Here is a 27,050-nt window from a genome sequence, read left to right as displayed (position 1 = left end):
GGACATTGAATTGGATCATGATTTGGTTTAGTTGAGTAAAGATGAGTCGGACAAGGGCTTTTCTTTTTTATTTTGGGCTTAATTGGACCTAAATGACGACTTCGGCCCATAAATACTAATAAAAAGGAAGCAGCTTACCAGTAGTATCCCTTCTTGGTTCCTCCTCCGGGCTCGACTATTTCCCCTCTTCTCTTGGACGATCTTTATTGGCATATAATTCCACCGAAGAGCTGTACATCCTCTAGAGAACTGATCCATGAGAACCCACCTCTGGTTTTTTCTCTTGATCCCATGCCTTTGTATCGTATGGATCTCTGGGATCGCCGCTTTACCTCCTCGTGATTCGTTGGGGATTGCTCCTGAAGGTAGAGCCACCTCTTCTCGATCTCCTTTCTTCTTTTGTAAAAAAGCACAGTTGTTTTAAGATATATTTTCTTTGGGATCAATGGTTCCGCAGACTTGGGTTACTACAAATCCAGTGTCATCAAATGCAAGGACGGATCGAAAAAGTTCACCAGGGAACAGTTGAACGATGAGTTCTGTGACTGCCCGGATGGAACCGATGAACCGGGTTGGTAGTTTTACTCAAAAGTTGATTTTTTAGCAATGTTTGCTATTTTTACGAGTTGGGTTTTGCGAATTTTGGTTAGTTGATGAGGTTTTGTAAGAGATATCTACTAATGGGTTCAAGAATAAGAGATGCCCGATGATTAAAAGCGGATTTTTCTGCAAAAGATGGTTTCTTGACTGTGTCTACGGTTTCTGCAGGGACGTCGGCATGCCCGGAAGGGAAATTCTACTGCCTTAATGTGGGTCATGTCCCAATGACGATCTTCTCGTCCAGAGTGAATGATGGTATATGCGGTGAGTACAAAACTTTGATGCCATTTTCTATTTGTTTGCTTAATTGCGTCCTTTCAAACCAATAGGAGAACCATTACTCTTATACGATCTACACATTTTAATTCTTGAATGAGCAAATTTTGATCCTAACTTTCTATTGTGAGTGTTGTAGACTTCAATTTGTTGCAATGAGACAAATAGGCACGTAAGAGATAAAGGAATACAGAAAGGAGGAATTTGATCCTAACTATCTATTGTAGATGTTATAGGCTTCAATATTTTGCAATAAGTCAAATAGGCACCCAAGAGAAAAGGAAAACAGAAAAGGAGGAAGTTACTATTACTTGTTACTCGGTTTTTCTGAATACATGTTTCTATTAAGTATCAAGTCAATTTGCTAACTTGAATGTGAATCATCTGGTCTTTTTAATATGAGGAAGTATAGCTCATCCTATAAAGATCAGATTAAGAAATTGCAAAATGTTTCGTCCGAAAGGATATTGATAGAAGTTGATACTCTTGTAGTCTTATTTACATCTCATAATAGTTTCTAGTTTTTGATTGTTCTACAGTGTAAAACTTGTTGGTCTAAAAAGTTTTCACATCTGTATTATCTAAATGATTAAATCCTACTTCTCTTCATTCATGTCCTGTGGTTGTGCAGATTGCTGTGATGGGAGTGATGAGTATGACAGCAAGATAAACTGCCAGAATACATGCTGGGAGGCTGGGAAAGCTGCAAGGGAAAGATTGAAGAAGAAGATAGCAACTTATCAAGATGGAGTAGTAATTCGGAACCAGGAAATAGAAAAGGCAAAACAGGCATTTTCTAAAGATGAAGAAGAGCTATCAAAACTGAAGAATGATGAGAAAGTACTCAAAGGGCTTGTTGAGCAACTTAGAGGTGCACTCTTGCTGCTATTCATTCCGTCACTTGAGTTTCCATTTTTTATTCTAACAGTTCTCTTGGCTATTAAGTTAGTCAATGGGAACATCAGATGTGCTGAACTGGAACTACACATTTTGCATACCTCTCAAATTTACTGTAGATGAATAAATTGATAAAATTCTAAAAGATGTCTAGAGTAAAAGAGCTTCTTGTATTGCAATAATTATTTCCTTGAACTTCTATTTAGAGCACAAAGAACGAATAGAAAAGGCAGAGCAAGAAGAACAGTTAAAGAAAGAGAAGGAAGAAAAAAGGCTAAAAGAAGAGGCTGAAAGGCAGGCAATTGAAGAGAAGAAAGTAACCCAGGATTCTCAACTTGGAAGTACTAGTGAGACCCATGAGAGATTGTCAGAAGACCACAGCCAGGTAAGCGGGTCAATATATTCTTATCCAATGTCCTCATGTTTATCTTTTTTCACACCATTAGTTTTTTTTTTCCTTCCAAATAGTTATTCTTCTTCATTGACTATAATCAATTCTAAGTTATACTTTACAATAATTCTTGCACTTTTACTATCTTTGCCGCCGACATATTTGTTCCTTGATGACCCTAGGAATAATCTCTTTGGACAGAAATTCACACGACAAAGCCCTTATGTCTACTTCATGCTCAAAGGCATGATCTGTATATGAGATAATAAATGCACCTGTCCTCTCACCTCTCTTGAAATGTCTATAATCTATCGCATTGTAAGAGATGCTAGTAAGTGACTTGTCTTAAATGCATCTCTGCAGTAAGGCTCGTAATCTCAACCTCATGTTAGTGTTTAATGGCCTGAAATTATTGAGCTTAAAAAACTGCTACTTATCATAGTCTGCCTTTGGTAAGTCAGCAACATGATCTTTGCAGTACAAGGGTAAATTTTGATCTTATGGCATAGCTTCAGAAATTTTACAGTGAGAGAATGTATAAGCATACCGCGTAATGAGACCATATGCATCTAAACTATTCTGTAAGGAGCTGTTTGACTTGACAAACAATGCCAAAGCTCTTCTAAGTCTACACTATAAAACCTCTGGATTTATCGACCATCTCCAAGCGCATCCTGTTACTGCTCATTTTTGACTATTCAGCTTGGTTTTAATTATGCCCAGAAGTTTATGGTGCAAAGTGATAGGTGAGCAAGTAGTCATAAATTGGAAATTTACAAGCCTATACAAGGAGGAAAAAAATTATAGGGAGCATATTTTATGAGAAAGCAATCAAAGCATGTAGATAAGCCTCTGAGAAACTAATTGAAAACGGATTTCCATTTGCTTTTCATATCTATCAAGATACCATCAAGGTGGACCATCAAATTTGTGCAATTTTCCTGAACTGTAATATGTATGTATTTTCTTGTATTATTCTCTTGTATCCTAATTTTGTATGATCATAAAAGGAAATGGAAAATGAACACAAAACAGAAGTTGAAGATGAAATTGATTACCATGCTGAAATAGAGAGCACTGCCACTGAGGTGGGCATCTATTCAGAGTTCCTAATATTACCTTTCTTTCTTGTTCATTCACAATAATTTCTACAATTTCTTATTATGTTTTCATATAATGGAATGGTTTATGGAAGCCACTGGCCGAAGATCAGGATGAAACTGATTACCATGCTGAAACTGAGAGCACTGCCACTGAGGTGGGCATTTATTCAGAGTTCTATCACCTTTCTTTCCTGTTCATTCACAATAATTTCTACAATTTCTTATTATGTTTTCATATAATGGAATGGTTTATAGAAGCCACTGGCTGAAGATCTGGATGAATTCACAAAACCTATAAAGGAAGAAAATGACTTAATTGATGGGGCAACTTCCACTGATACACACCAGGTAGCATATTTTTTTTTTTCTGTATGAGTACTCTAATCCAGGAAGGCAGGAACTCCATTTTTTTCGAAAGCTAGCAACCATAACTTTGTATTTTGGACCTTTTCTGTTAGCATGTAGTTGAAGAAGATGACGGCATGCTCAAAGCTGATGGTGGAGATAATGTTGCAGCTGAGAAGGTATCTATTGCACATGAAGAACAACAGGTATCAGTGGAAGAACTGCTTGCTTGATGGTTCTTTTCCTGGTATCAAAAGTTGCAGTTATTTTTCATTGTTGTGATTACATGTGTTAACAATGCTAAAGCATGACAAAATTTCCAGTGATTGGTATTGGGCTGCTTGAGCATACTCATAGTTCATTAGGTAAATCATACTTGTTCTGTATACCCTTTGATCTTAGTCAATGACTGGAGTTAAACATTTCACAAAGAGAAGCCAGCTAAACTTGCTTTGCATTTTATTCATATTTATGCTTAGCATCTCTCTTCATGTTCTCATTTTCCTTGCTGATGTTGATATACTTTATATATGTAGGCCATATGGTCATTTATTACTGATGACACTGAGAATTTTTGTTTTACTTATGCCAGTTTATGACAAAGTATCTGAGTTCTGGCTTTGAATGTCAAATCTTGGGATATTGTAGGAGGGTAATCCTGTTGGTACTGAGGGCTTATCAAGAGAAGAACTCGGTCGTCTTGTAGCTTCTCGCTGGACAGGGGAAAGTTCTGCACCAATAACAAATGAAGCAGATGACAGTGCAAAAGAGGCAGGACATGGACTTAAGCAGGATATTCCAGAAAGTGCAGAGGAAGAAAATTATGACACTTCTTCAGAAACTGATGAAGACACAAACAAGTATGAGGATGATGATTTTGAGGATGAACCAGATGACAGATATGGAGAAGATCATGTTAGACCTACTGATCCCTATGAAACTGATGAAGATGTGAAAAGTGAAGATTCAGGTTTAATATTCCCATGAGTGTTAATTATTTACCATCAAACTGATTTAGCTGATATACTTCAAAGTACCAAGATGTTTGAAACAAAGTCTGAATAGGGAGCTTAACCTCTAGCCCGTTGTTTGTTTTTGCTTGCTTTTCTTGCTTCAGGTGGCTTATCATGGCTGGAAAAGATTCAGCAAAAAGTGCAAAATATCCTTCAAACATTTAACATTTTCAAGACTCCAGTGGATTTATCAGGTAATTATTAAATGTTGCATATCATTTGAAAGACAGACCATTGGAATAATGTAAGGTATCGATTTCCCTAGAGGCTTCGCGTGTTCGAAAGGAATATGATGACTCCAGTGCAAAGTTGTCCAAAATACAATCAAGAATTTCCAGTTTGACAGAGAAGATAAAACATGATTTTGGTAAGTAGGAATGGGAACTAATGTCATAAACTTTTTACGCCCTGTATAAGTCCATTCACATGTTTTGTCAATTTGACAATATGAATTTTATCAATGTACTGGGCCGCTGCCCTTGTTAGTTATCAATATCAGAAGTTGAAAAGGCTCCAGAGAATATATCTTAAGAGCTTTATTTTGATTTGATCAATCAGACCTGAATGTAGTTATTTGTCTGTTTGAATTCACCTTTTTTTATCTTATAGTCATAGGTCAATTTACATGCACTTCCACAACATATGCAAGGATTTTAAAAAATGCCTATAATTTAGAATCTCATTTACACTTGTATGGTATATCAACCTTAAGGTAATTCTGCCAGCTAAGTTTGGTTATGGTTTATTCGTGGAATTGATCAAGTTCTTTGATCTTTAGATTGCCATCATGTTATTTTCTACAAATTCCTGCATCAGATGCAATCACTTTGTACAGAGTTCTCTGTTTTTGTTTAGTTGTTATCCGTATCTTTGCAATTTTTGTTTATCTCATAGTAACTCATGCTACACATGTTTGCAGCTCTATATGCAACATAAACTTTTCTATATAGTTTCTTACCAGAAATTTAACCTGAGAAACTGAGATATGGAAATTGATCCGTACATTGTTTTAATGCTCACCACATTATAAGAGGACATGTATGAAGAATTGCACTGACTATAAAAGGTTTCATTCAAGTAATTAGCAGATTTTTAGATCAGCTGGCCATGTCAAGCTTCTAAGAATTTGTTCAGTATACTACTGAAGAAAAATGTTGGCAAGATACTGGCTTGACCATAAATCCTGTTGATTAGATGATATACCCAGCTGTCTATTGTTAGGATCATGCTAGCAAACAGAAATTAGACTATAAATGGTCTTAGATGCATGAGAATCCTGTGATATGAAGAAAAGCTATGATATTAGCATGGTGCCAGAAAGCCAAATAAATCACTGTAGCAAATTGTTGCCAATGACATACAATGACAAGCTATGAAAAATCAAATGGATAAACCTTTTATAAAGTGTATTAGAGGAGATGAAAGACTTTGACCATATATCTGACTATTTGATATTAATGGAAAATCAATTCCTTTTAATATTTCATGATTGGACCTATTATTTTAGGTCTTATTTGGTTTGAGGCTAAGTTCCGAACTTGATTAGTTAGTTTTATTTCTTAATCTTAATTTTTTAGAGAGTATATTTGATTATATATGAAAAAAATAAAAATATATTTGATTACTGAACTAAATCAGGGAAAGGGTCCCTAAACTTAAAGCAAATAAGGCCCTATGTATTTGGAATTTTGGACATGCTAAAGTTTTGATGACTAAGGTATTCATCTGTTTCCTAACTAAATGCCATCGAGGTTGCACTAGTTTCTTCACACCATTATGTAAATGCAGCTTAGTAGATTTAACTAGAATACAGTTTGTAACTTACTGTTTTGGTATATTGTTATATTTTTTGTATCTTAGGAAAGAAGAAAGTTTCCTGTGTTATTGTGGGCTATTGTAAGAGGATTGTGTTAATACAACATAAACATATGTCAATTCGTGTAATGTGTTTGCTGAAAGGATATCCCCTGGATTCTTATTGTGGTCAAATCCTGCCACAGCAAGAGAAACATAAAACCATACTGAAAATGATTATTTTAGATGTCTTTAATTGCTTATATTGAGACTGCTGCACTTTGTTTGAATGATAAACCACTGAAACAGTATTTTTCTCTTATTAGGAAAGGAGAAAGAGTTCTACTCCTTTTATGACCATTGCTTTGAGAACAAGGAGGGAAAGTATGTATTCTGTAATACACAACGTTTGTGGTTATCTTGATTGATTTCATGACATTTCCATTTCTTGTTACTAGGTATGTTTACAAGGTCTGTCCATTTAAAAAAGCTTCACAGGTTGAAGGCCATAGTTCAACCCAATTGGGGTAAGTTCTGCTTTTTTCCATTAGAAAGAAGCTGATATAAGCAATCAGCCCCCTGGTAAGGGCTTGATCAATGCCCTTGTGTGGTAATATGTAGTTCTCGTTGTCTTTTAAAAGATTATCAGTCTGCAGGCTAAGTTTTGAGTTATTTGACCAGAAATCTTGAACAGAGAGTAGCTTATCCATGATTTTCATGATGAAATGAAACAATAACTAAAATCCATATATGTAAATGTTATCTTTCTTTAATTTTTTTTTCTTGATGTATGTCAAGTAAATTTATCTTTGTAAAAGTGTCTCACTGAAACATGCATATATATTTAGGTCAGCACAAGCAGAAGGGATTTAGTTGCTTAGATGGTACCCTTAACTTTCTCTTTTAGGTGTTCCTTCAAGACTTCTCACATGACTAGACAAATTACCAACCCACTGGAATTGTCTTTCTTCCATAATATCATTAGTCATCACCCATCACTAATTTGAGGATTTAGAATCTAGCCAATTTGTCATAATATAATTGCAGTTGTAGATTCTTCAGAAATAAAGGGTAAGGAGAAAATTGATGAAGCACCTCCCAAAACAGTGTTATCTGCTTTAGCAAAATATCATGTAACTAGAGTCGGTGAACCATACTTTCAAAAACGTTGAAGTTTATATCATTTACCTATCATCATGAGACTTATCAACATTTCCTTTTGCTAGGCGCTGGGACAAATTTGAGGAGTCTTACCGAGTAATGGAATTTTCTAGTGGAGATAAGTGCTGGAATGGTCCTGATAGAAGTCTGAAGGTACCAGCTATAATTCCTTAACGAGCTTGAATTGACTTTGCGATGGTGTTTTTCAATGTTTTACTTTCTTGTACAGGTTAGGCTGAGATGTGGGTTGAAAAATGAGCTGACTGATGTCGATGAACCAAGCAGATGCGAGTATGTGCATATGTTTCTCTCTTGCTTTAGCCTTTTTTCATGTATAATTTTCTTTGATCTCATTTTCACATCACATGTGACAGATATGTTGCTATATTGTCAACACCGTTGTTATGTCAAGAAGAAAAACTAAAGGTACTTTCCTGCGCTACAGTGATATATCTACTTGTCTTGGAGTTGAATTGTAATAGTAAATTCTGGTAAACCAACAGGAACTGCAGAGGAAGCTGGATGAACTGAACAATAGGCAACCCTCAACTCATGATGAGCTCTAAAGACATCTTGTTTGATTAGTCGAAAGCATTCTGTGGAACTGGTTGCTAGACTCACTCTTTTGGCCTAGGAAGATCACGAGAAAAGAAATTTTAGAAACTAGATAAGCTTGAATTAGCTGCTTTTTAGTGGTTGGACATTATTGGGTGTCATGAAGTGACCTCCCGATATTCACAATTTTTTGAGTTCACTTCTTGCCGATGATGTAATCTTCACCCCCTGCAGCAGGAATGCTAGCGAGATGACCACGAGTGAACATTTTTATTCTTATCTATTGAGGTTCACATTGATGTTTTGCCATCAATCTTGGTAACGATACGGCCTTTTCCGAGGTCTTCTATTAAATTCTTTATCATTTAATGCTTGCTAAATGTGCGCACAACACGTTTATGCTAAAGTTTCTTGAAATTATGGTTATGTGAGTTGGTCAAGTATGTTAGTCTGGTTTGAAAGCATCTGCTATTATAAGCAATAAGTCTCTTTTATATTAGTATTGTAATTAAACAGTAACATATCATAATACTGGTTTATGTTATATCTAATATTATTATATTTATCGATTACTATTTAACTTTTAAAAAGATATTATCTTTAGGGTGTGGCAATCCAGATGGAAGAGCTAACGCCACTTTCACCGCTACTCATCTTTATTGAGAAGGTAAACTTATCTTGAATCTCGTATCTATATGTTTCTGTAAGCAGGGAATTTAGAACGTTGGAGTTGACTTCTTATATTAGGCCAAGTGCCTTTCAAGGACTTGTATAAAACTTTGTACCACGTTGTATCAACTGGGAAACCGAGCTTGGTGTTTTAAACTCGGAATTAACGATGCTTCTTTGAACATTTGTGCTTCACCACCTATGTCTACGTGCTAATGGAGTCCACATCCTTCCACTATACTCTGCCAAACTATTCTTGGAATTAACTCCATCGTATGAACGCCCCCTTCCTTTAACCAAGCATCATGTCGACAATACTAGAAACCTTTTAATGTGTTAGTTTGGAATCCCAAGGTACAAAAGTTATGATACACAAACAAACAAACCAACCCAAGGTTTCTATGAAGCTATGGGAGAGGTTGCCTTGGAGGGAAAGAAAGAGGAAGAATGCTGTGGGTACAACCATTAACCTCTCCCTTTGAGCTGCTTTAATTACTTGCATTTATTAGTGCTTATATTATATCTTTCAAATAATGGTTTAATATATATATATATTTTTTTTTTTTGAAAAAAAAAATATTGTCTAAAGTTTAAATGTTGGTAAATTTTTTATCGAAAAGATGAGGAAAAAGAAATTTGTGAGGAAATTAAGTGTTATTATTAGCCATTTGATATAAGAGATCGTGGCAGGCACTTGGTAAGTTTGTCACAAATAATCCACCAATACAATTCCAACCAATGTGGGCAGAGACTGACGGTTGCATAAATGTCGTCCGACCTGCCCGTGTATGAAAATCTGTTTGTAGGATTCGTGCAATCGTGGAGGCATAGGATCCTGGCCCTTTATTGATCGACACACTCTTTTATTATCACGTGGATGAAACACACCATAATACTTAAGTTTCTCCGGTGGAACATCATAACAAAAACAGCCTTTATTATAGCGGTCGCGGGCTTGTGAAATTTCTTACAATAGATCGACCGCCTTCTCTCTCGACGCCATTCCTCTGTTCCTCCTCTAAGCCTTCTGCATCTCAAGCTACAACTCTTTCATCGTTACTTTATTTTGAACCCAAGTTAGTTATAATGACGATGGAGGAAGGAAGGAGAAGGCCGAAGACCAAGATCGTGTGCACGCTGGGGCCGGCGTCGAGGTCGGTGGAGATGACCGAGAAGCTTCTGAGGGCGGGGATGAACGTGGCGAGATTCAATTTTTCGCATGGATCGCACGCTTACCACCAGGAAACCCTAGACAACCTCCGGGCCGCAATGGAAAACACTGGGATCCTCTGCGCCGTCATGTTGGATACTAAGGTGCTTCCTTTTGATCATTTAATAACCCTTTTCTTTCATTTTAGTCCTTCATCACAAGATTTTACCATTCCTCTGTCCTTTCGTTTGCACCTCGATTTTGATTTTATCTACTAATTGTTACTAACTTTATACTAAAATGTTCAACTAATATTGTGCTTTCCTTGTACTTATGGAATGCCATTCTTGATGTCGGATGCAACGTTTACCGTGCTGAATATTTGCAGGGCCCAGAGATCCGCACCGGGTTTTTGCAAGATAGCAAGCCTATTCAGCTTAAAAAGGGTCAAGAGATTACTATCTCCACAGATTACAGTATTAAGGGTGACGAAAATACGATATCCATGAGCTATAAAAAGTTAGCTGAGGATCTAAATCCAGGTAGCGTCATACTATGTGCTGATGGGACTATCACGCTCACGGTGCTTTCCTGTGACAAGGAAAAAGGCCTAGTTGGCTGTCGTTGTGAGAACTCTGCTCTACTTGGTGAGAGGAAGAATGTGAATCTCCCGGGAGTCATCGTGGATCTCCCTACACTTACAGAGAAGGACAAGGAGGATATCCTGCAGTGGGGAATTCCTAACAAGATTGACATGATCGCTTTATCCTTCGTACGCAAAGGGTCAGACCTCGTTGAGGTTAGAAAGGTTCTTGGAGAGCATGCCAAGTCTATAATGTTAATGTCCAAGGTTAGTTCCTCTCTTTGCCCCTCTTATCACGTCTTTTGCTATCATTCAATCACCTTAGTCATAGATTTGACTCGCAGGTTGAGAATCAAGAGGGAGTAGCTAACTTCGATGATATACTTGCAAATTCAGATGCTTTCATGGTGGCAAGAGGAGATCTGGGAATGGAAATTCCAATCGAGAAGATCTTTTATGCTCAAAAAGTGATGATTTTTAAGTGCAACATACAAGGAAAGCCCGTCGTGACAGCAACCCAGATGTTGGAATCCATGATCAAGTCTCCTCGCCCAACCCGAGCGGAAGCAACTGATGTTGCTAACGCAGTCCTGGATGGCACTGATTGCGTCATGCTCAGCGGGGAAACAGCTGCAGGTGCCTACCCAGAACTAGCAGTGCAGACCATGGCTAGGATTTGCATGCAAGCAGAATCGTACGTCGATTATGGAGCTGTTTTTAAGGGAATTATGGCTGCAGCACCGGTTCCTATGAGCCCATTGGAGAGCCTTGCTTCGTCAGCAGTCCGGACCGCCAACTCAGCAAAAGCGTCGCTCATATTGGTCTTGACCAGGGGAGGAAGCACTGCAAAGCTAGTGGCTAAATACCGGCCTGAGATGCCAATAGTATCAGTAGTGGTTCCTGAGTTAAAGACAGATTTCGTTGATTGGACTTGCAGTGATGAGGCTCCTGCAAGGCATAGTCTTATTGTTAGAGGACTGATTCCAATGCTGAGCGCCGCGACTGCCAAGGCTTCTGATACAGAGGCCACCGACGAAGCCCTCGAGTTTGCAATAGAGCAAGCAAAGGCAATGGGGCTTTGCAAATCAGGAGAAACTGTTGTAGCATTGCATCGCATTGCAATTGCTTCTGTTATCAAGATCTTAGAAGTCAAGTGATAACTGCTGATAGAGAACAGAATTTTTGCAAGGACAACTTGCTAGGCTATTCATTACTTTGCTTCTTCTTCTTTTTTTTATCTCTCAAGGTTGCTCAATGGTAATTGAGAATAAAATATTGTCTTTGGATTTGGCTATAGCATATTTTTGTTGTGCTCGTAACTTTGGCACGTCTGTATTGAATTGATTTATTCAGAAGTTGTGCTGCTAATTCTGTACTGCCACTTTACGAGATTGTTACTCTGCTGCTGGTTTTCGATGTTAGTTTGACTCTGGCTTCTGGGTCTAAATTTTCTGCGTTCTGAGCTATCTAGAGACTAGATTGGTTGTCCCTATGAAAATAAACCTTTAACGTCAAATACAATATTACTGCATCATCAAATGGGAAATAGTTACTTGAAACTAGGAAAAGGGCAAAGTTGAGGCACTTGATATAGTATTACAGAAACCTCTGCATAAGAATAAATTCCTTGAAGTTATCCAACGTGCATGTAACTGCAGTAGTTGTTCATTCTTGGATGCTTTGATCATATCATATAAGCATAACTCTCGTAAATCACTTTGATTTTGATGAGAAAGTCACTTGTTTTAGAAGCTAGACCCCCCAATTCTTTTACCATCTTGTGACAGCGATTTTACCCTGGTAGCATAGAAGCACTACCTTTAAGTTCTAAGAGGCAGCAAGAATGGCTGAACAGAAATAATGTACACTACCTTTATCAATCACTCTTGACATTTAAATAGATACCTGAACAAAATCATGCTATTCTTTAAGTAGATTAATCAACCAAGTTGCACGAGGCCATGAATAATCACCAAACTGAATCAAAGAAGTTTCCTTGTACTAGTATGATAAAGGAACATGAACTAAAACAACTGTTAGTAGTTTGCTTTTGTTGTAGTTTTCATTCATTAATCATGACACACTCAGAGAACCTTTGTGTATCAAAGAAACTGAATAGGAGTAAGTCATCAATCAAAAAACAGTCATTGGAGACAATAGAACACAATGTTTTACAGGTTACCTTTGAACATGCAACTATCAAATAATTTCTCCACCCCTGTGTGTGTGTGTGTGTGTGTGTGTGTGTGTGTGTGTGTGTGTGTGTGTGTTTGTGTGTGTGTGTGTGTGTGTTTGCTTCTCTAGACTGGTGTTAGTTAATTAAACTCTTCAGGGAAAAATGGTAGAGCATAAAAGAAATGGCACAGAAACTTCAAACTTATTCTTTTCAGGACCCAAGTTAAGAAAACGAAACATTATGTACATATCATTGACATGAAACTCGAAGCAGCAGCAGAACAATGACAGGTGAACATATATCTTCAATTGTCATTAGGTTGAGAGTTACTTCCAGAAGGAGATGAAGATGGCTGTGTTGAAGAAGAGTTGCCATTGCTTAGAGAACCAGACAAGGAGAACAACCCATTAAAAGGCCATGGCACAGGCACCCAGAATCGCCTTCCATTTCCTTCACTATTTCCATTACTATTATCTCCAGCACCTTCCATTCTATTGCCACTACCAACTCCATTTGAACCCTTTGATTCATCTGCAGGCATCTGAAATCTACAAACTGGGCATGAACTATGCAACTCCAGCCATGGTAATATACATGAGCTATGGAATTTATGCTTACAGGGCATCTCCCTAGCCTCTTCGCCGATTACAAAATCTTCCAAACAAACTGAGCAGCTTGTAGCCTCATTGATCTTTACAGTAGGCATTGCATCCACTGCCTCTTTCTTAGCTGGCGGTGTTCCTTGTCGGTTTGGATCATTCTCCGCCAAATGCTGCAGTAGCAGATCGAGACCAGACCCAAGGAAGTAGTCCCCTAGTGCAATGCCAGAGCCAGAATTTGAATCTTGGTTTTGACTCTGGTTGCCATCAAAGGATCCTTGGAGAAGTATAGCTTGGTTGAAAGAATTAATTAGAATTACATGATCCCTCTCCCTCTCCCTCTCGTGCTCGGTCTCGCTCTCAGAATTTTCAGTGTCCAGTAATCTATTCCCCTCGCGCAGTGCATGCAGCAATTGAAGAATGGCTGAGCTCCTCCTCCTCCTCCTGCGAAGAATTGTTTCCAAATCACGGTCTTGCTCCTGGTCTTCTTCTTCCTCTTCCCTATGAGACCTCCGCCGTCGTGATGAGCCCCCCATCATACCGAGTAGGATCGGAGCCCATAAAGAGAGGGCTCGACCGGATCCCAGATCAGTGGCATCTATATCACCTCTACCACCCATTTCTTCCACAAAGCCACTGTCACAATGAGGGCATTTGATCTCCACTTCCATCGCTGGGGACACCATCTGTGAGCACATATGGCACCAATACCTTGCAGCTAAGGATTCATCCATCTTCCTGCTCTTTTTTCTTTTGACCTACTATTCAGCTATCATCACAAAAAAGGGAGACAGAAGAATTTAGAATAAGATGAAATCTCAACTCAATAGGCCAAATTTCCAAAGGTAAGACAACATCCATTGCTATCAAAATGTGAACAAAGATTGGGTGATCAATAAGAGTTTTGTTGAAATCTACATGACAAGAGCTTAAAAATTCCTTCTTTTTTTTCCTTAAGAGAGATCAATCCTACACCAGAAACAAAGAATGCCCACAAAACCAAGGAATTGAATAAAGGCACTGATGAAGAAGAGAACAGGAGAAAAATTTTACCAGCAAACAGTTGGATTCTTTTGAGAAGCTGCTGAACCCAAAGAATAGATCCCTCGAACCACAACCAAACTTTCGAAATCTCTTCTAAAAATCAAAATTTTCTCTCTTATCTCACCAGAATGCTACAAGATCTTTTATGATTTTATGAAACCAAATACAGACAAGCTGGGAGATAAATATACCCAGAAGAGCCCGGTTTAGAAGAATCTAGAAGAACGGTGAACAATTTAATGTGGAGAAGATCCCATGGAAGACGGATTAGACACGCAATCGCATTCTAAAACCAACGCATTTAATGTTAGACTTGTTCAGAAAACTCACCTTACGAGTTGAAATCTTGAAATGGTAATGGAAGGTGAAGGAGAAAAGAATAAAACCAAACTGTGAGAATTTAATACGTCTTTATTTATTTCACATGGTATTTTTGACTTCTTACTTGCTGTGGCTTTGTTTCTAATTTTAAGCTTCGCTTTGCTTTTTATGAATAGTGGTTGATGGTGGTAATTCGCTTTCTTGCCTACCAGAGAGAGATACCTCCCCTTCTCCTCTAAATTAACCAAAGTCCTTTGTTTTTTATCTTTTTATTTTCTTCTTTTAAACAGCAAATAAAAATAACTGAGTTCGTTAATAGAATCTTGGGTCAGATTTACCAAAGCTTTTGTCCATGTTACAAAATTTGAAGAGATATACTGCAAGGATTCTGGAAGTTTCCTACGTGTGATGGCTGATGACCACACTATTGATCATGCCCCTAGATATCCACCCAGATGTTGTCGGGTAAGAATTTCATACAAACCAATTCTAAATCCAGCAATCGCGTAGATTCGATCGTTCTGATCATGCTAAAAATAAAATAATTAGAGTTATAAATTCAATGCTATCGATTCATTTGTGTCAGTGTTGTTTATAACTCTTAGAAATTTACTGGTAAGGTTTTCTTTCTCTTTTATTATTTCATATTTGTTGTAAAAACCCTTATGATTGTAGTGTTTCAAATTTACACCATATGATTTCAAGCCACAAGGAGTTATTATGTAGTAAAAGTAAACAGAAAAATTCAGAAATGGTGAATCCAAGCGTGCCACGATTGATGAACTCTTGTTTGTTTGTTTTTATTTAATTTTACTTTATTTTTATTAAAAAGATTGATGGGCTCTAATTAATGGTAGCAGAAGGTGCCATGTGGATGAAGCCTTTGTGGTGGGCAAGGTTGGGAAATGACTTGTAGCATATTGTGGGCCATGGATGTTCCATGGTATGATCATGATGACATGCTAATGGAAGATCTCAAGTAGCTATCTTTGCAATCCTCATCCATCGAGAAAGCAACCCGAAGAATATGCGTTGCTAACTTGCTTGCAACCACTAGTTGATGTGTCATGAGTGCTTGTATGCTTACATACACATCACACATGACATGGATACACCGAGTCGACATCTCTTCAAGAGCGATGCAGTTGGGGGTAGTTCGGATCCAGGTCCGAAAATACATATGGAATCCGAGTCCACTTAGCACTACCTGAAATTGACGAAGTGATTGCAACTCTATTAACAGTTTGTAACAATCCATGTACACCTACTACACATGAACACTTATAAAAACAAGTAAATGAAACCCACATGGGAGACACCATCGTGGAAAGAAGAAAAAGGTTGCTGGTTAAGATTTGCACAAATAATGCAACTTTTATTTGCAACTTGTCTACACAAAAACGTGATGTACAACCAAAGAAATGGAAGGAATACGCAACTACACAAGCCACTGGACCTGCAATCATTGCGTAAGAAAGATTTTGCTGAGTCATGAGTTTCATTTGGTTAGGCACACTAGCTTTTTAGTACGTTCTCAAAGCTTTGATCCAATCAATCTCCAGTCTGAAGTCTCCAGGTCCAGTCTTGGCACCAGGAATGCCACCTTCAGCATTAACAGAGAGAGACATCCCCATGATGCGCGATGGATTCATTTCCAGTTCCACATCGATCACACTTCCTCGCCAGGTTGGTAGATATTGGTCCAGAGGGATCTGAAATAAGTCAATTGTTTTAGCTAATCAACTGCATGCGGTTGGGAGCAACAAAATTTAGTCAGAAGGATGTATGATTAAAAGGCAATTCCATCATGAATTCATGATAATATCGAAAAGAAGCTAAATTTGGTGGCCTGAAACTACCTTAGCAATATGCCATCTGTCCTTGGGTACAAAAACAAAAGCTTGCCATGAGTTATCTTCCTGTTGACCAGGTGAATTTACCCAGTTTTCTGTATAGATCTGTGATTGGGAACTTACAAGGTTAAGGTTCCTATCTACGAAAGTGAAGCAATAAAAGCACTGGTATCCGTAATCATTCAATTGAGAAACTTACAGTAGATATATAAGATCTTCCATCCCCTCTAAGCCTCAATGCTATTGTATCATATGCATCAAGGTCTATGAAACCATCAAACTGAAAAATGGATATGCATTTCTGTTAGTTGACATATCTAGTAAAGGAATGGTCACCTAACAAAAGAAATCTGGTCTTTGTAACTCCTTCTCATAGCAGCACAGAATTAAAGCTAGTTCCGTGAAATGAGTCAAGAGTAGTGGCTCCACCTTCTTTGATCGCATTCCACAGAAACCACCCCGACTTATCCTCCATGTGGAACCCTCACTTATATCCACGGAAAGATTGCCAGAAAAAATACCTATCATGTGAGACATGTTTGAAGCAAAGCATAGTTGTAAAAGACAGAGGGAAAGCTTACAAATTGACTGGAATGTAAATATATTCACTTTTCAATAAACTAGCACCATTCAACACAAAGGAAGCATGTTTTATTCACTTCTAATTTGTAAGTAAAATTCCCTACTTGTGCTGACTAGAGAACTTCCTTCACAAGGTGAATCCTAATCATAAGTCAGATTGGATGTTGTCATAGGAGGTGTTGCATGGTTCCTATAAATTTAGACACTTCTTTTTTTTCTTAAATGTACAAGTAGATAAAGCACATCCCAATACAACAAAAGAAGTGTGCAGATTTTCTCAAACTGTTGCAAAGAGAGGATAGAAAAGGCCAACTGAAAATGAAACTAATAAAAGAATCTATAAACACTTCCTTTTGACCTTTAGAAAACAAAAAAAACATAGCCAAGCTTTGTGAAAACAGTGTAAGAGTATGATCAGTTGATCACAATTATCCCCTCTTGCCTGCGAAGACACAAGCACAATTTATGTCAAGAATTTACCAATTTAATGTATAATTCATGACTACTTGAGCATCTAAAATCGTTAAGCAGCCATGAGATATGAGAAAGATATTTAAATGTGCATAGTGATGAAGATAGTACTACAAGGATTATTTCGCATTGCATGGGATCACATCAAGTAAAGCACATTAGCGTACCACTAAGTTGAGAACCAGCTCCAGAATCAGTATTAGTGATCTCCAATGAAGCAGACGATAGACCTGGAGATGAATTCTGTAAAAGTCATGATGACATTTTATGCATGGGCAGTGACATTATTGCCAACTCATTAAATACAAACTGAAAAAGAAAGAACATGCAACGGATTTCTGAAATGGATTAAGAGATGAATGCATTATTTGTTAAAAGAGCTAGTAGTATACCTGAGTAAAGAAGGTTATACAAAGTGAAGAAATAATTATAGAAAATCCATCTTCCTTCTAAGTAGCTTTGTAAATAGAAAAATTCTCCTTAACATATGAAATGTATCTCTCATGTGTGTGTATATAGTGACTGCACACATATGCAGAACTCCGAACCTCGACAGATGCCATTTAACACAGAAGAATCAGAAACTCAGAGGAAAACAATACCTCCATACTCTGAGTCCGAGTACAAATGCCACCTTTTCAGCTCCTCCTTGGAATTGAAGTTAAACACATATTTTTCGCTGGGGGGCATTATATCTTCTACATTCCATGCAAGAGCTGCAAATGAACATGAAAAAGGTAAGTATCAACAGATAGCTTATGCAGGGAGAATGGAAAGAACTTATTAAGTTCTTGAGCAGTAACTTGTAAGAACGGGTATTTGTAACACACCCCCTATAACTGGGGAAGAAGCAATAACTCTTTCCGAATACGGACTAGAAGTGCGACAATGCTCCAAACGTAACCCCTCAAAGCCAATCATATGCAACATGCTTTTCATTATATGACATACAAGAACATAATCACAAGGAACTATTATATAGCTCAATTGGAAGGTCAAGACAAATCGACACACACACACACACACACACAAAGCCATCTCGTAGATCAATCCAAAAACTCCATGCACAACATTTTCAGCTCAAACTATAAGAACGGGATGCAAGATCCTGTAATCTAAGCTAAGAACGAAGAAAAGAAAAAACCCGTAAAGGAAAGGGGGGAAATATCTAATTGACAGAAGAGATCTCATTCAGTACTAAAATCAAACAGCTAACGAGCCAAAAACTTGCCCCAGCTAATCATTAATTAAGTGTTCGTGAGATTACCTCTCTTCGTTGCGTTAAGCGACGCTTGCCACAGAGCTCGGAACCTCGACATAGATTCGCCACTCGAGGAGAGTAGAATAGCGGTCGAAGGAGAAGGGAAGAGGGTTAGAAAGCAAAAAGGCGGCGTTCTTTCTCGCCGTGGTGTTCAAGATTTGAGATCCAGTTCAGGAATCAAACGGGTCTGGTGCACCCGGATCCGACCCGCATTTTAGAAGACCTTAGGTTCTAATAACTTAGGCTAATTGTGTATCTATTTTATTTTAAGTATATACCAAAATACTGCGTATAAATCTCTTTTAATATCTAGAGAAACTATAGCGTGTTCCCAATACACTAAACCCGCAAATGGCTTTCACGTTAGATTTATTGTTCTTCCTATTGATGATGTTATATTTACAAATACAGTATGTCCAAATACACTGCCAAATAATTACCACATTCTTCAATGCTTATGCATAGTTTTATTTTTCCCAAAAAGTTATTTTCATTTATATATTTGAATTTTTTTTTTGTGTTTAAATTCTCTTATTCATGTCAATAATATCGGGTAAATACTCTCAATTCTTGTAGCATTGAAAGATGCAGTCTTACAGGACTTAGTAAGCATCTAATATTCTCTGCAATCTCTTCAGTAAAAGATGCTGTTCAAAAGTGTCAACAATTATTACTTACTTGACTCTATACACACAGGATGGAAAGGGAAGGGAGACATCTGGTGTTAAATGGAAAAAAAATGAGAGCTATACAAAACCCAACTCTACATCAAGCAGAGCTGATTGAAACCTAGAATTAGTGCAGTCATGGTGTTGTATTGTAATTGCAAGATCATCAGTTCAAGGGCTCCTTCCTTGTACTATCAACCTGCACTCAATAACAGATCATTTGGAAAAAAAAATTAGCCACACTAACAGTCCAGTTTGTAAAGAAGATTCTTAATATGTGCAATTAAAGTGCCAATAGCCGTTTTGTTTATAAACATTCTGGAGTGCAGTGGCCGTTTTGATTAAAAACTCAAGATACTACAATAGACATGGAATGAGCTAAGAACAGAAAACGAACAGCTATTATTATTATTATTAATTTATTATTGCCGTAGCCATACCTCAAGTTTCACCCTCTAGAAACAAAATTAAAAGAGAAAGATATAAGGAATATTAAGAGACAAATTTAGGTACTGAACTTTAAAGAATAGCGTGTGCTTACATTATTAACAAGGAAGGGCTGATCAAAGCACGATTGATCGGATAGTTCATGCAATTTCAATATCGTGTTTCGTAACATGGTTACTTACCTGAAAATAGAAATAAGTTTTTTAGTCTCTCCGAGTGGGCAAGAGAAACACATTTGTAAAACTAAGCGTATGAAAAGAAGAACATTGACTGCTGTCCCAGATCACCGTATATAGATTAAAAGACAAATATAAATTGTCACAGATAATACAGGGAAATCCCAAAACCATTTGGTAAACTAGCATACGAGATCCATCTAGAAGGATCAAAAGCAAAGGCGCCACCAAAAGGATCAACCTAAAATGGAAGACCTCCAATTTCAAACATTCTTGAGCTAGTTTTCCAGTTACAAAATAGAAGAGATAAAAATACCAGTTTCTAAATCTTATATAACCCAGTCAAACAATCTATGATTATAAGATAATAAGAAAGAAACAAATGGCATGCACTGTATACCTTAAACCTAATTTTGCTTTAATTTATCATTAGATTCATAATGGTTATCAACATATACCATGGGATAGAGGATAAATGGATGAAATTGTTCTTCTTGACCAAAAATAAGCAATTATGTGAGGGGCATCATCATGACAAAAAGACATTGTAATAAACAAGTCTCTTTTCTCAAATTAACTTATATTACTGACATCCTGTATCCATGAACACATATAGTACACTGAATTAATTTCAGGTTGAGAACAAGAGTACCTCATAAGCATGTCTTTTATCATTAGCATCTTTAAGAAGGGAAGAAGAATAAGTTCGATCATAGATGGAGCCACCTAAATTGTCATCAGAATTGGAGTTCTGCCTGGATATATCATAAGTTGGGGAATCTAGAAAATTGTTTCTAATGTCAAAATCTGCTTCACGGTAGATTGTATGATTGACACTTGAAACTCCCAGTCTGTATATTTGGATCCACAGGAATGATGAACAGAACCTTATGGAAAAACCAATAATTTGCATTGACAGAGCAAGTCTGACTGAGAAAACAAAGAATTCTCCATACTTCTCAGGAGCAATGTTCCTGCACAAACATAATGTACATCAATATATTATAAAAAGTCAGTGAAATTGAAGTACAGTTGGAAACAAAACAATTTAACTTAGCAATTTGAACTTATTGTGAAATTGACCAGATGTGCTATATCTATATGGATATCTCTAGTCTAACCAATGGTTAATATGAACACAATATAGTATGTATAATGCAATATCACAATTATTATCCTTATGCACGAAAAAGTAAAAATATAAGAAAAGCAAATATCAACTGACTTACATACTTACATCAGGAACTTTGAGATAAGAGTGTCGATGATCATCTATCCTTCAATTAAATGTATAAGCTTGTAGCACATATGCTTTAATTTGATAATTGACCTAAAGTTCAATGAAGTAATGGAAAAAATCTACTTTAGAACACTGAGATATACACGAAGCTAACAGGTACAAGTGGACAAACCTGAGAATTGCTAAAGGTAAAATAGACATAAATCAATGTGCTGATTTTGTTAAAAGAACTACTAACATAAACATTGAAGATGCGAAAGGAAATGATCCTAATGCATAGTTAAGGGAGCATATATTCAATGCCAAGCTATACAGCCATCTAAATTAACTGCAAAAAATGAAGTGACATACCATATAGTATGCGTAAAAAGTATGAACCACGAAATATCTAGCATAATTGCACACATGAGGAGCGCGGCATACGTCCGAGCAAGGGTCTGGCTGTTGCTCTCAATGGCCACAAGCGCAAAGAGTGCTATTACCAAATTGATCAGCAACACACCATTGAACAGTGCACTGAGAGATCCAATAAGAGCACATCCAATCTGAATTATTATTCCAAAAACAAAAGGTTAGCATATTGATCTTCCAAGATAAATCCAAAAAAAAGTTCCAACTAATTGAGCGCTAAACAAAATTAAATTGTGGAAAACCAGTTCCAAGAACACTTGTTCATCTAAAGGAACTTTACTCGCACAAGAGCGGCACTGAAACTAAACGAGAGAAACCGAGAGGACCCAAATCGGAAACAGAAGAGAATAAACGGAAAAAATATTCCTTTCACCGAGAAATGATAAAAAAAAATGGAAATATATGAGAATGGAAAGGAGACTCACTTGGACGTAGATGAGGAGGACGGCGAGGGATTGGACTCGGTCGGAATCGCGAAGCGAACAACGTATCCGCGACCACAGAGACGAAGAGAACCAGGGCATTATAGAGGATCGTGATCAAGTTAAGAAGCCTCAAAAGGATGGAGAAGAGGGAACGGAAGAGGAGAGGAGAGGAGACAGGAGAGGAGAGAGAACTAAGCACGTGCGTTATTCTACATTGGAACTTGGAAGGTTAGTTGGGAGAGAGATGGTGCCGTGGAAGGGCGGGTTTAGGAAGGAGAGGGAAGGGGAAAGGCTTTCCATTTATTGCAGTTACCACTTTTCTATTTTCTTTTTCTTTAATCTCTTTTTGTTTTATTTAATAAATTTTTTATTGGAAGTTTCTAATTTTTAAAATTTGTCCTTGGTAACAGGGTATATATTTTATATTTTTCACTTCAAATTCAATCTAAATCGTATTATATCCAATTCTAATTTGCTTCCCTTATATATTTTCTTTGCCATACTTTTGTGTGATAATTGTAATATATCCAAAAAGTTTTCAATAGCAATTATAGAGAAAGAAAACAGAGCATTTTTCTACTAAATTTCACATTACAATCTCTGCTATTCAATGTCCTGTTTGGTAGTCAAAACACATGGCTGCAACCCGAACAGTAAGAGCAATAAGTGATACATGCTGTATTATAACTTCTACATTTCTGAAGAAGTTCATCACAATCTATGAATCGAAAATCTTTCTCAAGAAAAAGAAAAAGATCTAAAACTTCTCAAATTGATTCGTAGCTCAAGTTATAAAACATGAGGGCAAAATGAATCCACTTTGAACCCCTTGCGCTCTGTTCATCAATCCAATCCAGGCAATTTGGTACAGTTGCCAGACGTCATTTAGAACTTGAACAGATTCTTGCGAACTTTTAAAACCAAGCGGCACGTTAATGAGACTCTAGTGGAAGTTCTACGGAAGATGCCATTTAGTCCAATGCCACTGAATTCTACTACTTCCTCTTGACTACAATCGGAATTTAGTTGTGTCAACTCTGGACCTGAAATATTAACAACCTATTGGACAAGCAAATGTCAACAAAAGGAGTCAGAACATGAAGAAAATTACTTCGTAGGACCCATTGGATGCATAGTTCTCACCTTATCTAGTCTGTGCAGTTCAGTATCTTGTATTCCATGCAGGTAATCTGCAAATTGTTATAGAGAATAATGAATTTTACATTTGGAAAAGGTTTAGCAACTATTAGTAGCAGATTATTAGTAATTAGAATTCACCTGAATAAGCCTGATCTTTAAATATCAACAAGCTGCAGGGCGTCAATAGAAGAGAGCAGTCACGGGGATCATCCTCCTCCCTACATAGGGCCACATTGGATGAGCCATCTGTTTCAGTTTTACCAGCTCTGAGCTCCATAGATTCTTCTGTCTTGATCTCATTTGATGTGCACTCTTTTAATCTTTGATGGGGAGTGAAATCAATAACAACAGGTGATCCAAGAGATAAGATTGCAACAACTGGGAAATAGGCAGGACCATCTTGGTGAGGCTGAATGGCATAATAGATGTGTTATACTCCATAATAAGCGATGCATAAACAGAACTATCACAATAGATATTGAAGCAAAGCAGCAGAAGCACATACCATGATACCTTGATCAGGCAGATATTCATTAACAAGTACATGATTGATTGCTGAGGGAAATAAGCTGGTCTGCTGGCATATCTTTTGAGTTATTTTTGTTAGCCAAGGAGGTACTGCAAAGGCGAAGTTTTGGGAAGGTTAAGTAGCCGAACAACATGAAAGCCTTATTTTAAGTAATAAGCTAAATCCACAGCCTGACATGTGATTATTCCTCTACAACTCTGAAAAATCATGTACACAAGCTGTTTTAAATTTTGAATCTGAACATTACAATACTAGTCAACGCTGTAACAACTAATACTCCTCAAAACAATTAAAATCAATTGACAGTAAAATATCAAGCAATGGAGTTGTCAAAGATGGTCCATCAACATTCAAAGCAAACAAACTATCCCTGACTTGCATTATTCAAACTTCGAAGTGATTCACCTGACAGTAATCTATTAATCTTGTATGACAGTCACAGAGTTTGCCTAATGTCAGTACCAGTCATGTGTGGCTCTACCAGACCACAACATAAAACCTAGAAAAATTTATATATAACACCCTGCTTTATAATGTAATTGTTTACACTCTATATTTTCACTATTTATAAATCAAGTACTCTGATTTAACGAATATGTGTAGAAAATATCCTAAGTTAGATTTAAACTAATATTGTCAGAATATTCTATTAGGTAGAAATATTTTATTTTTAAAATGATTAAAATGCTCTTAGTACGACTTGTTAGAGGATATTTTTATAATTTTTTTAGTTGAGTTAACTCAAAGATTTGGTTAAGCTTAACGAACTGATCTAACGACAAGGTATTTTTTACACATATTCACTAAATTAAAGGGCTCGATTTATAAATAGTCAAAATGTAAGGTGTAGATCACAATTTCATTAAAAGACATGTGTTATATATAATTTACCTGAAAACTAAATTTGAACAGTACAATAAGACTAATTGTAAGAAAACTAATACTCTTGTAATATACTTAATATCTCACTTTTAGGTTAGCTTGCACTCACAATCACAAAAGGACACTAAGCATTCGACTCAATCTCAGAGTACAACAAGCACATCACCTCTTCTTGGCACCACAGCACCAAAAGTTGCACCTAATACTTCATATAAGTAACAAGGAGTTCATTATTCATCTGACAGGGGGGGCAGGAGAAATGGTAAGCAATACAGATTGTGTTAGAGGAAAAAATGAATTACTAGTCAGGCAAGATCCATCTTTTATACGTGGACAGCTTTCAAATTTAGCCATATCATTATAAAGATGTTATCATGTTATGCAATCTGAAATCCAAATTCCCTCTATATGGCAAAGGCATTGTTTTACTTTGTGATGAAACAGAACATGATCAGAATTTATTTGCCTCAAATTTATTAGTTCATTAAATCCATGCCGTGAACAAAGTTTTCTATAGATATGTATGTAATTGCTCCAGTGATTTCAAAAAAACTTTTGCATTGTAACTTTTTCTATATAATTATATTAATACAGTAACAAACAATGTAAGTCCACTACTTTTACAGGTAATTTCTTCTTCATTTATTTATGTTTGCATGGATTCTGAAATATCAAATGTAGATAGGTGTTTAATTACTCCTATTTTCTGCATATTTGTAGTTGTATGTGTAGATATACACAACAATACAATCATCAACAGCATAAATCTAAAAATAATAGCAAATAAAATGTTTCTTCTAACAATAATCTTGCATTATATACACATAATTAATACTAGTTTAGAATTTGAGAAAACTATCTTATACTCACATTCCTGTGGTAGAAGGCCCTTCTCATGCACAAGTCCACCTATCCTTCCAAAGACACAATAGATGAAAAACATTTTTCCAGAAAACATAAGTAAAAACAAAAAATGGTCAAAATTTTGGGACTGCAAACACCCTCTAGGAGAAAACCGAGAAGAAAAGGACCAAGAAGCTACCCCAGTTCTGCAATCTCCGGTTCTTCAAAGATTTCCATCTTGATGGTGGTACCTCATAGATCTGCATAAATCCGTATCAGATAGTGAAAGAGACCCATAAGAAAAGCAAGGAGATTGAGATTAATTACATGGTGAAGAAGCTGAGCATGCTCGGATTCTGTGATAAAATTGGGGATGTAGAAGACGGTAGGAAGAGAACCCACAATATAGTCTTCGAGTTTGAGTTCTTTCTCCTCTTTCGATTCTTCCATCTTAGAGACCCAGGGAATCCTTGGACTCCGCAAATAATATAGAGGTTTGTTTATGTTTACAAACCCGTATAGTTTCGCAGCAAAGCCCTCGAGTTTTTACCGGATTCGCCGTACTGTGACACAAGAACACGAAACGATACTTTGTTACAAATTAACTCTCAACTTAAATTAAAATGACAACCAGAGAAGTACCTTTTAAGTTTAAACATTTGTATTTTAAGTTAATGGATTGTGTGGGGTTATAAGGTTATTTTCATCAGATATCCTCCTTCGGCTCCACCCTTGGGAAAATCTATTTCCCTTGAAGCTGCTCGTGTCCACTGAAGGGGCGAAGCGTTGGCAATCTTGGCTGGCCTAAAGGACTGGCTCTTGGGCGACACTCAGGCTACTGTTAGTTGGATTAACTCTCAAGATGATGATGTGGACATGGTGCTCCACTGAAAGCTTATTCTCTTCAAGTATCCTTAGATTAAGTTAGGTTTTTCCGCTCACAATCTCGCTCAGCTCGCTAATCACTCCAAGACTTCAGGTCTCTGGACCGGGAATTCCAGTCTAGGGACCTTCTTTCGACAAAAAGAAAAATTCTATTGCTGGCACCGGCAGAGAGAGTTAGAGCAAGGGCATAAAATTTTCTAATTAATATTCAGCTGTGTTACTTCTGTCTTCATTAATATTTGCTCTCTTAATGTCAATCTAAATGTCAAAATGACAAACAGATACATCGAATTACCATATCCTTTAAACAAAATAAAAGATTTTGTTTTGCATATTGCAACTGCCTTATCAGTTGTAAAATTATTTTATTTTAAGCTGGCACGCTTGCAAAATTGATTTTTCGATCAGCTTATACGGTATAATTTGGCAGGTTACCCTGTTATAAAGGCTAGTAATAGAGGACATAATAGCTTCAATAGTTTGGGTGGGTGCATAATATTCATGCATGCACTCAACAATATATTGCTTCAAACTGATGTGGTGATTTTAAGGAGGACCTA

General features: G+C 37.0%; 6 protein-coding genes across 10 annotated transcripts; 2 read left to right on the top strand and 4 right to left on the bottom strand.

The window, feature by feature from the left end:
* Positions 1 to 156: 156 nt before the first annotated feature.
* LOC140765311 (glucosidase 2 subunit beta) lies at positions 157 to 8,504 on the top strand. Of its 2 annotated transcripts, none has more exons than XM_073104328.1 (18): positions 157 to 365; positions 458 to 571; positions 769 to 864; positions 1,508 to 1,747; positions 1,980 to 2,158; positions 3,175 to 3,252; positions 3,360 to 3,422; positions 3,523 to 3,615; positions 3,726 to 3,791; positions 4,261 to 4,582; positions 4,730 to 4,819; positions 4,891 to 4,992; positions 6,746 to 6,803; positions 6,878 to 6,946; positions 7,646 to 7,733; positions 7,810 to 7,871; positions 7,955 to 8,006; positions 8,084 to 8,504. In XM_073104328.1, the coding sequence occupies exons 1-18, from the start codon at positions 257 to 259 to the stop codon at positions 8,144 to 8,146; spliced, it is 1,944 nt and encodes a 647-aa protein (XP_072960429.1). In that variant the 5' UTR covers positions 157 to 256; the 3' UTR covers positions 8,147 to 8,504. The 2 variants fall into 2 exon arrangements, with proteins under 2 accessions (XP_072960429.1, XP_072960428.1); XM_073104327.1 differs by having other exon boundaries at positions 3,726 to 3,818.
* A 1,288-nt stretch (positions 8,505 to 9,792) lies between these two features.
* Positions 9,793 to 11,831, top strand: LOC140765312 (pyruvate kinase, cytosolic isozyme-like). The gene is made up of 3 exons (XM_073104330.1): positions 9,793 to 10,118; positions 10,343 to 10,804; positions 10,882 to 11,831. Exons 1-3 carry the CDS (start codon positions 9,891 to 9,893, stop codon positions 11,692 to 11,694), a joined length of 1,503 nt encoding a protein of 500 aa, XP_072960431.1. The 5' UTR covers positions 9,793 to 9,890; the 3' UTR covers positions 11,695 to 11,831.
* A 1,071-nt stretch (positions 11,832 to 12,902) lies between these two features.
* Positions 12,903 to 14,845, bottom strand: LOC140765314 (E3 ubiquitin-protein ligase SIRP1). Of its 2 annotated transcripts, none has more exons than XM_073104338.1 (2): positions 14,687 to 14,845; positions 12,903 to 14,081 (listed from the first exon to the last, which is right to left on the bottom strand). In XM_073104338.1, the coding sequence occupies exon 2, from the start codon at positions 14,044 to 14,046 to the stop codon at positions 13,018 to 13,020; it is 1,029 nt and encodes a 342-aa protein (XP_072960439.1). In that variant the 5' UTR covers positions 14,047 to 14,081; positions 14,687 to 14,845; the 3' UTR covers positions 12,903 to 13,017. The 2 variants fall into 2 exon arrangements, with proteins under 2 accessions (XP_072960439.1, XP_072960438.1); XM_073104337.1 differs by lacking the exon at positions 14,687 to 14,845 and adding an exon at positions 14,366 to 14,672.
* A 1,046-nt stretch (positions 14,846 to 15,891) lies between these two features.
* LOC140765317 (probable complex I intermediate-associated protein 30) lies at positions 15,892 to 19,049 on the bottom strand. The gene is made up of 7 exons (XM_073104342.1): positions 18,851 to 19,049; positions 18,186 to 18,299; positions 17,751 to 17,813; positions 16,960 to 17,051; positions 16,730 to 16,810; positions 16,537 to 16,635; positions 15,892 to 16,389 (listed from the first exon to the last, which is right to left on the bottom strand). Exons 1-7 carry the CDS (start codon positions 18,900 to 18,902, stop codon positions 16,201 to 16,203), a joined length of 690 nt encoding a protein of 229 aa, XP_072960443.1. The 5' UTR covers positions 18,903 to 19,049; the 3' UTR covers positions 15,892 to 16,200.
* A 389-nt stretch (positions 19,050 to 19,438) lies between these two features.
* Positions 19,439 to 22,493, bottom strand: LOC140765318 (uncharacterized). Its single transcript, XM_073104344.1, has 5 exons — positions 22,212 to 22,493; positions 21,727 to 21,920; positions 20,788 to 21,109; positions 20,054 to 20,141; positions 19,439 to 19,711 (listed from the first exon to the last, which is right to left on the bottom strand). The coding sequence occupies exons 1-4, from the start codon at positions 22,308 to 22,310 to the stop codon at positions 20,100 to 20,102; spliced, it is 657 nt and encodes a 218-aa protein (XP_072960445.1). The 5' UTR covers positions 22,311 to 22,493; the 3' UTR covers positions 19,439 to 19,711; positions 20,054 to 20,099.
* Positions 22,494 to 22,774: 281 nt separating this feature from the next.
* Positions 22,775 to 26,389, bottom strand: LOC140765316 (alkylated DNA repair protein ALKBH6 homolog). 3 transcript variants are annotated; one of them, XM_073104339.1, is made up of 8 exons: positions 26,248 to 26,386; positions 25,933 to 26,168; positions 25,805 to 25,865; positions 25,633 to 25,671; positions 23,857 to 23,969; positions 23,490 to 23,760; positions 23,355 to 23,401; positions 22,775 to 23,270 (listed from the first exon to the last, which is right to left on the bottom strand). In XM_073104339.1, the coding sequence occupies exons 2-8, from the start codon at positions 26,053 to 26,055 to the stop codon at positions 23,097 to 23,099; spliced, it is 828 nt and encodes a 275-aa protein (XP_072960440.1). In that variant the 5' UTR covers positions 26,056 to 26,168; positions 26,248 to 26,386; the 3' UTR covers positions 22,775 to 23,096. The 3 variants fall into 3 exon arrangements, with proteins under 3 accessions (XP_072960440.1, XP_072960441.1, XP_072960442.1); XM_073104341.1 differs by having other exon boundaries at positions 23,109 to 23,254; positions 26,248 to 26,389; XM_073104340.1 differs by lacking the exon at positions 26,248 to 26,386 and having other exon boundaries at positions 25,633 to 25,676; positions 25,933 to 26,150.
* Positions 26,390 to 27,050: the final 661 nt, after the last annotated feature.

This window comes from Typha angustifolia, chromosome 8, assembly GCF_048772165.1.
Source record: "Typha angustifolia cultivar Huaian chromosome 8, ASM4877216v1, whole genome shotgun sequence".
NCBI lineage: Eukaryota > Viridiplantae > Streptophyta > Magnoliopsida > Poales > Typhaceae > Typha > Typha angustifolia.
Note: the sequence above shows the minus strand (reverse complement) of the source record. Positions and strands in the feature narration are given on the sequence as shown.

Bases quoted from the DNA above. Each gene is read 5' to 3' on its own strand.
- LOC140765312 (XM_073104330.1), top strand. From the start codon at position 9,891: ATGACGATGGAGGAAGGAAGGAGAAGGCCGAAGACCAAGATCGTGTGC. The intron at 10,119-10,342 runs GTGCTTCCTTTT...GAATATTTGCAG, and splicing joins CCGTCATGTTGGATACTAAG to GGCCCAGAGATCCGCACCGG. The intron at 10,805-10,881 runs GTTAGTTCCTCT...TTTGACTCGCAG, and splicing joins CTATAATGTTAATGTCCAAG to GTTGAGAATCAAGAGGGAGT.
- LOC140765314 (XM_073104338.1), bottom strand. From the start codon at position 14,046: ATGGATGAATCCTTAGCTGCAAGGTATTGGTGCCATATGTGCTCACAG.
- LOC140765317 (XM_073104342.1), bottom strand. From the start codon at position 18,902: ATGTCGAGGTTCCGAGCTCTGTGGCAAGCGTCGCTTAACGCAACGAAG. The intron at 16,811-16,959 runs GTGGAGCCACTA...TCCATTTTTCAG, and splicing joins GTGGAATGCGATCAAAGAAG to TTTGATGGTTTCATAGACCT. The intron at 16,636-16,729 runs GTAAGTTTCTCA...TCCCAATCACAG, and splicing joins GAAGATCTTATATATCTACT to ATCTATACAGAAAACTGGGT.
- LOC140765316 (XM_073104339.1), bottom strand. From the start codon at position 26,055: ATGGAAGAATCGAAAGAGGAGAAAGAACTCAAACTCGAAGACTATATT. The intron at 25,866-25,932 runs GTAATTAATCTC...GGATTTATGCAG, and splicing joins ATGCTCAGCTTCTTCACCAT to ATCTATGAGGTACCACCATC. The intron at 23,271-23,354 runs GTGAGAACTATG...CTTGTCCAATAG, and splicing joins AACTGCACAGACTAGATAAG to GTTGTTAATATTTCAGGTCC.
- LOC140765318 (XM_073104344.1), bottom strand. From the start codon at position 22,310: ATGCCCTGGTTCTCTTCGTCTCTGTGGTCGCGGATACGTTGTTCGCTT. The intron at 21,921-22,211 runs GTGAGTCTCCTT...ATAATAATTCAG, and splicing joins TCCTCCTCATCTACGTCCAA to ATTGGATGTGCTCTTATTGG. The intron at 21,110-21,726 runs GTATGTCACTTC...ATGTTTGTGCAG, and splicing joins CTTTTTACGCATACTATATG to GAACATTGCTCCTGAGAAGT.
- LOC140765311 (XM_073104327.1), top strand. From the start codon at position 257: ATGAGAACCCACCTCTGGTTTTTTCTCTTGATCCCATGCCTTTGTATC. The intron at 4,820-4,890 runs GTAATTATTAAA...CGATTTCCCTAG, and splicing joins GACTCCAGTGGATTTATCAG to AGGCTTCGCGTGTTCGAAAG. The intron at 4,993-6,745 runs GTAAGTAGGAAT...TTCTCTTATTAG, and splicing joins GAAGATAAAACATGATTTTG to GAAAGGAGAAAGAGTTCTAC.